Source organism: Lactuca sativa, chromosome 9, assembly GCF_002870075.4.
Source record: "Lactuca sativa cultivar Salinas chromosome 9, Lsat_Salinas_v11, whole genome shotgun sequence".
Classification (NCBI taxonomy): domain Eukaryota; kingdom Viridiplantae; phylum Streptophyta; class Magnoliopsida; order Asterales; family Asteraceae; genus Lactuca; species Lactuca sativa.
In genome coordinates this window covers 121,536,396-121,544,223 of record NC_056631.2, presented here as the reverse complement: position 1 = coordinate 121,544,223, position 7,828 = coordinate 121,536,396, and the positions used below count along the sequence as shown (strand labels likewise).

General features: G+C 32.2%; 1 protein-coding gene across 1 annotated transcript; it reads left to right on the top strand.

Annotated features, from left to right (window-relative positions):
- Positions 1 to 418: 418 nt before the first annotated feature.
- Positions 419 to 7,106, top strand: LOC111876862 (vacuolar protein sorting-associated protein 45 homolog). Its single transcript, XM_023873426.3, has 13 exons — positions 419 to 797; positions 1,186 to 1,387; positions 1,924 to 2,003; positions 2,138 to 2,365; positions 2,545 to 2,670; positions 2,744 to 2,824; positions 2,914 to 3,055; positions 3,207 to 3,385; positions 4,016 to 4,171; positions 4,731 to 4,838; positions 4,919 to 5,040; positions 6,602 to 6,733; positions 6,865 to 7,106. Exons 1-13 carry the CDS (start codon positions 708 to 710, stop codon positions 6,923 to 6,925), a joined length of 1,707 nt encoding a protein of 568 aa, XP_023729194.1. The 5' UTR covers positions 419 to 707; the 3' UTR covers positions 6,926 to 7,106.
- The last annotated feature ends 722 nt before the right edge of the window (positions 7,107 to 7,828 follow it).

Sequence of the window (7,828 nt, the reverse complement as noted above, 5' to 3'; positions counted from 1 at the left end):
TGCTTCAAAGTGTATTGGTTCATAATAATATCCAAAACTTTTGAAATTTGAAATTAATAGTTTCCGAGATTTCAACATATAATATATTTGGAAAACAATTTTGAATGGAAATAGAGCATAAATTTAAGGTTTATATTAATAAGGAACCAATTTTGTAGTTGTAAGTTTGGAAAGAATTCAAGTATAATTTTCATTTAATTCGTACATTTAATTTCCTAATATAACGGGTTGACTTCTTGTTTGATCAAGGTGACGTAAGCAAATTGATCTAAGCGCATAAAACGTATAAAGAAAACAACGACTCAGATTGTTTTAGATGATGTCATAAGGTTTCTCATTTAATAATATTTAGAGATTATTATTATTATTATTATTATTATTATTATTTTTCAAATAAAAACTTAGTCGTGAAGATGAACTTGTTGAATCATCCCAACCTCCTCCGTCAGTCTTGGCATCTGGCTCCTGCAGATCACATCAATACTCGGTAAAACACAAAAAGATACGCAAACCAAATCACGCGATTACAAACCCTGCTATCAAACCCACACACGATTTGAAATCCTTCGCTCCAAACCCAACACAGATCTGTCATTGAAAGCTATTCGCGGCTTCGTAATTCCTTGCAAAATCGTCTAACCTCTCATTCCTATTGAACGGCATCTGCCGAAGAATTACAATCAGGCATCAGCTCTTTGATCGAAAAAATGGTGTTAGTCTCATCTGTAAGAGATTATATAAATCGAATGCTACAAGATATTTCTGGCATGAAAGTTCTTATACTTGATTCCCAAACGGTACCTTCAAATCTCATCCTTATTCATATGTTTATTATAGTTGCTGTTGTCCATATATTACCTAGTTGTTTCCATGTTAATTAGCGAATGATGCAATTTATAGAGGGGTTTAATATTATTTCTAGTTAGCGTAGTAGGATTGTCTACTTAACCGGAAAGTTTTGAACAAGGAATTAATACCAGGTTTTTGGTTTTTGAGGTTTGTTCTTAGAATCAGTAATCCACAACAATTGGTTTAATACTTATAACGATAATGTATGACATATTGAATTCTCACTGATCTCTACCTGTTGTATCCTCTGATTTTGCAATGTGAAATGAATTATGTTCTTGATAGAAATTTATTATATTCTCAAGGGAAATGAGTTATGTTCTACATTTGTTGCAGGTTAGTGTTGTGAGTGTGGTGTATTCTCAGTCAGAACTTCTGCAAAAAGAAGTGTTTTTGGTAGAATTGGTTGATGCCATCTCCATGTCAAAGGAGTCCATGTCACATCTCAAAGCAGTTTATTTTCTGCGCCCAACATCTGAAAATATTCAGCATTTGAAACGTCAACTGGCTAAACCTCGATTTGGAGAATATAACCTCTGTAAGTTTCTGTAGGTATATCATCTTCAGAGACAGAAAAAAAAAATTACAAATTTTATCCCATTGACATTAACAAATGCCAAATGTAGTGCAAACTGTCATGTCTTGTGTAACAAAAGGGACCTAAAGATCATCATATTCTTTTTATGGGAAGTTATTCAACCCCCTACTTATTTTTGGAAAGTGACTTTGGAGTTTAGAATTGAAAAAGCTATTAAGATATTTTGGAGATCCTAATGAATAGGCTGCATTGTAAATAACTTGATACGATTAATTATGGAAATATGACTTTTTTTTTTTTACTTCCATAAGATAACCCAATACCAATCAAACCTGTTTCTTTTTCTTTTCTTTCTCATCCCATTGAATAAAGTGTTGTTTGGGTAAATGATGTTTAAAAAATGTTTAGAAACAACAGCAAGCTTGGGAAGTGAAAGAAAAAAGATGTCCCTATTAAGTCCATTAGGTCAAAAGAAACAACACATACGTATAGTAACATCTTATATGACATATCCCACTTGTAAAAATTTATTGCAGTTTTCTCAAATATGTTGAATACTACTCAACTCCATATCTTAGCTGATTCAGATGAGCATGAAGTTGTTCAACAAGTACAGGTTAGTTTATATTTTAATTCACTCTAATTCCTGATTAATTCTCATGAAATTTTGCATAAGAAGGTTCTCTACTCTTGTAAATACCATTTCCTTTGTTTATTTACATTTGACACCATTATGATTATATTGTGCAGGAGTTCTTTGCAGATTTTGTTGCAATTGACACCTACCATTTCACTTTGAACACACCATCAAATTATATGTATATGCTTCCTGCTGTTATAGATCCTCCAAATCTTCAAAACTACTGTGATAGAATTGTTGATGGACTTGCAGCAATCTTTTTGGCTTTTAAAAGGAGACCCGTTATTCGATATTCACGAACATCTGATATTGCTAAAAGAATAGCACAAGAAGCTTCCGTGAGTCTTCATCTTTCTCTTTCTCTTTTTCTAATTTTCGTTCCTTTAAACTTTTAGTCAAGTATGTCTCCAAGAACTCTTCTATATTCTAACTTTTTCCATCAAGTAAGTTTGATGATTCTTCTGAAATCTTTTGGGTACTAAGAATTTCAATTTTAATTTCAATTTTTCATTTTCAGAAACTGATGTATCAGCAAGAAAGTGGTCTTTTTGATTTCAGACGCACAGAAATTTCTCCTTTGTTGCTTGTAATTGATAGGAGGGATGACCCTGTTACTCCTTTACTGAATCAATGGACATATCAGGTACAATCATCACGAGGGCATTTACGTCTTTTTTTTTTCCATTAATACTCATGATTCTTTTTATATTTTGTAGGCCATGGTTCATGAGTTGATAGGTATTAAAGACAACAAGGTAGATTTAGGAAACGCTGGAAAGTTTTCAAAGGATCAACAGGTCTGCATCCCATCTGTAGTTAACTATATTTCCATTAATGAGATGTGTGAAACAAGAAGTGATTATCTGTTTTTGTTTCTGCTATTTAGGAGGTTGTATTGTCCTCTGAACAAGATGCCTTTTTTAAGTCTAATATGTATGAAAATTTTGGAGACATTGGAATGAGTATAAAGCGAATGGTGGATGATTTTCAACAAGTGGCAAAAAGCAATCAGAATATCCAGACAATAGGTTTGTTCTTTGTACAAATTTGAGACTAATCTCTTTATCTTTTTCTTCTTGCTATTAATGTATAATTCAGCAACTAACTAACTAACTAACTAACAGCTATTAATTATTATTATTATGATTATTAAGTATAGTGTTTTTGTTTTAAGTGCAGAAGACATGGCTAAATTTGTTGACAACTATCCAGAGTATAGAAAAATGCAAGGAAATGTGTCTAAGCATGTAACTCTAGTTACAGAAATGAGCAAGATTGTAGAGGAAAGAAAACTCATGTTAGTTTCACAAACTGAACAAGAATTGGCTTGTAATGGTGGCCAAGGAGCAGCATTTGAGGTATTGTAATGTATTCCATCTTTAAATTTTCATCATATTAGTACTTTAGGGATTAGGGTTTAGGGTTTAGGTGATGTTTTTCTTTTTACTAATAGAAATGACTTATGCTTCATTCTTGAGTATTGAGAGAAATGAAAAGTAAGAAGAGAAAAGAAAGGATGGTAATTTCTTTTTGATGTTCTTGAGTTGGAGATTAAGGGAGAGAAAGCTGAGAATTTTACAAATATACCCTTCATGTGTAAATTTAGACATTTATCTTCGTTTATCTTCAAATCTCCCACATTTGATACTTGATAGGAGAGTTTTGGATAAAAAATTACCCAAAATTATCATTTGTTACCTTTTTCTTCACTCAAGAACACAATTTTCTGGGTTCTCTCATTTTACTTATAAATAATTCTGTTTCTCTTAGAAGTCGTAAGGATAAAGGATGAGGGCATTCACGTCTTTTGTACCTACATTTTTGGGTGGGACAAAAAACTGCAATTTTTATGTCATTGTGTAAAAAGGAAACATAGCCTAAGGAATTCTGTCATTCTTGCTTTATACTTTTTTTTAGGGTTTATATTTGCATTAAAAAGTAGCCACATTGAGATTTATTTATTTATTATTATTATTATTTTTTTGAAGGCTGTGACAAATCTTTTGAATAATGAAAGTGTCTCTGATATCGATCGACTACGGCTTGTGATGTTGTATGCTTTGAGGTATGAGAAAGAGAGCCCTGTTCAACTCATGCAGCTTTTCAATAAATTGGCTTCTCGCTCTCCCAAGTATAGGCCAGGGGTGGGTAAATCCGTCTTTTCACTATTATTATCTTACAATCTCTTGCTCTCTTTATTGTTGTTAGTTAACTCCCTGTCTTTTCAGGTGAATAAATCAGATTCTAGAAAATATTTGAGCATGTGGGAAAATGGAAGGAAAAATTATTGAGGCCAAATTTGTCATTAAGTAAAAAAGAAACACCTTCTTTTTGACCTAATACAGAACAAACTACTTAATAACTGAGAAAGTTGGGGAAATGATGCCTTGCCACTAAGTCCTAACTTTTTACCAATTTGCCCTTGTTTATATTTCCTTCATTCCCAAGTGTCATTTTCATAGAAATCTTTAAAGAGGCCCTTAACGCTTATTTATTTATTTATTTTTCTCCATTAACTGCTGTATGGATAAATGATGATTGTCTTTGCCCACAAAATCATGTTCCTTTTTTTTTGTACCAAACGAACCATTCGAAATGAAAAAAATGACCATTTTACCCTTATGTCATTATTAAATTTAAATCTATATTATAACTGTTATAAATATAAATTCTGATTAATTTTCATTTGATTGAAAATGACAGCTTGTACAGTTTCTTCTAAAGCAAGCAGGGGTTGATAGACGTACAGGTGATCTTTATGGTAACAGGGATATCTTGAATATTGCCCGTAACATGGCTCGTGGACTCAAGGTTTGTTTTTATTTTTTTATTTTTTTATTTTTTAATAAATAAAAATAATAAGAGATTTTATTTCTTCACTTTTCTGTTAGGGGGTGGAGAATGTGTACACCCAACATCAGCCTCTTTTGTTCCAAACAATGGAGAGCATTACAAAAGGAAGGCTGAGAGATATGGATTACCCTTTTGTTGGGAATCACTTTCAGCAGGGCAGGTTTGTAAATAAACCAAACATTCTTTCTTTTTCAATTATTAATTATTACTTAAAATTTGTTTAGAGTAAATTACACGAATGGTCCCTATGGTTTGGAGTAATTTACGCGTTTGGTCCCTAACTTAATTTTTTAACTCGAAAGGTCCCTACTGTTTTTTTCTGTTACACACTTGGTCCCTGTCTTAACTAAAAAGACTATTTTGCCCTTGGTTTTTAATTTATTTGAATAAACACACCTCCAAACCCAACCCTCTCATCTTACCTAGGGGTGTTCGTTTGGATGGATCGGTTTAATCCAATCCGATCAAGTGAATCCAAATTAAATTCGGTTTTTAAAACGTAGATCCAAATAGTCCAAACTAAATTCAAATCCGATCCGATCCAACCAAATTATAATTCGGTTGGATCGGTTTTTTACAATTCGGTTTTCAAGAATCAAGACATTTCAACAAATATATAACTTTAGTATTAACTTACTCTATAATATAAACTAAAAAATATTGTTTAATTAGTTGTGAATTAAAACTTATAAACAACTATAAACTAAAAAATATTGTTTAATTAGTTGTGAATTAAAACTTAGAAATAACTATCAAGAAAAATATATTATAGTTTACTACTTTATAGACACTCTTTTTTTATAAGAAATATATATTAAAGTATTATAATAGATGAAAAGTTTTAATATAATAAAAGAATAATTTAGCAAATTTATAAATTATTAAAGTTACATATTAATAAATTGCAATTCAGTTTTTTTGGACTATTCGGTTTTTATTTTATAAATCAAAACCAATCCAAAATCCAAAATAAAAATTCGGTTTTTGCTAAAAACCAATCCAAAAATCCGAATATCCGAACCAAATAGTCCGATCCAAATTGTACAATTGGACAATTCGGTTTTATCCAAATAGTGAACAGTCCTAATTTTACCTTACCTACCACGCCATTTTTCCATATTTAAATAATAGTCTTTTTAGGTAAGACAGGACCAAGCGCGTAACCAAAACAAACAGTAGGGACCAAACGCGTAACAAAAACAAATATTATGGACCTTCCGAGTTAAAAAAATAAGTTAGGAACCAAGCGTGCAAATTACCCCAAACCATAGGGACCATTCGTGTAATTCACTCATTTGTTTATGAGTAAATTACACGAATGGCCCCTATGGTTTAGGGTAATTTGCGCGTTTGATCCCTAACTTATTTTTTTAACTCGAAAGGTCCCTACTGTTTGGTTTTATTACACGCGTGGTCCCTGTATTACCTAAAAAGACTATTTTGTCCTTGATTTTTTAATTTATTTAAATAAACACACTCCCAACCCCACTCCCCTCATCTTATCCTACCTATCTCATCATTTTTTCCTATTCAAATAATAGTCTTTTTAGGTAAGACAGGGACCAAACACGTAACAAAAACAAATAGAAGGGACTAAACGCGTAACAAAAACAAACAGTAGGGACCTTCCGAGTTAAAAAAGTAAGTTAGGGACCAAACACGCAAATTACCCCAAACCATAGGGACCATTTGTGTAATTTACTCTTTGTTTATTGATGAAGGCCACAAGAGGTTGTGATCTTTATTGTTGGTGGGACCACATATGAGGAATCACGTTCCGTTGCCCTACAAAATTCTTTGAATTCTGGAACTCGTTTTATTCTCGGAGGTTCCTCTCTTTTAAATTCTAAAAGGTTGGTTAACCTCTTTTCTTTAAATATGGTTATTTTATTTTCATGAGGAGGGCATTTATGTCTTTTATATAAAAAAGAAATCTAGAGCTAGTCGCCTAGTCCTGTCATACCTAATATTTTCATATGTGTAGGTTTCTTAAGGACCTTGAGGAAGCACAACGGATTGCTAGGTCAAGCACCAGTGTTGTTTAAATTTGAAATTTATTTCAAATGAGGTTCATAAGATTGTTTAGAATGTATATGATATGTTTGTTGTCTCGTAAACACACTTTATCTCTATAATCCCACTATCTTTTTTGATTTGTATAAATTCAAACCTTGTGTTTCATACAGTTATATCTTTTTATTTAGGCTTACACAAAAAATACTAACATATTTTCGTTTTATTTCTTGTTATATTTGTATATTTTTTTGATACCGAGGAAAACCATATACGAGCCAAATTTGTAGGCCCAAGAAAACCAATGTAATAAATCATGATGCAAAAAAGTTTCAATGCATTATAGAAATGCACATATGCAAATATGACAACTAGCGTAAGGGACCACGATAAATATGCTTGATGAATACGTGAAAGCCCACAACTTTGGATTTCCTGGTATGCTAGGTAGCATGAATTGTACACATTGGGATTGGAAGAAATTGTCCAACAACATTGCTAAGACTGGACATATGAGGTGATCATCGACACCCCATGATGTTACTTGAAGCTGTAGCCTCACAATATTTGTGGATTGGCATGCATATTTTGGTGTCCTTGGTGGCAACAATGATCTAAACGTCCTATACCAATCGTTACTATTCATTGAGAAACCGCTTGGAATAACACCAAAATGTTCATTTTATTTGAATGGAGAAAAATACAAGTATATGTACTATCTTCCAGATGAGATATACCCAAGTTGGGTGCATCCAACTACTGACAAAAAGAAATGGTTCAAGACGACACAAGAAGCAACAATAAAAGGACATAGAACGGGCTTTTGTGTACTAAAAAGTTGTTGGGGGCATAATAAGACTCCCTACACATTCACCGAATCAAGACATGTGTAACGATATAATGTACACTTGTCTTATATTACACAATATGATACT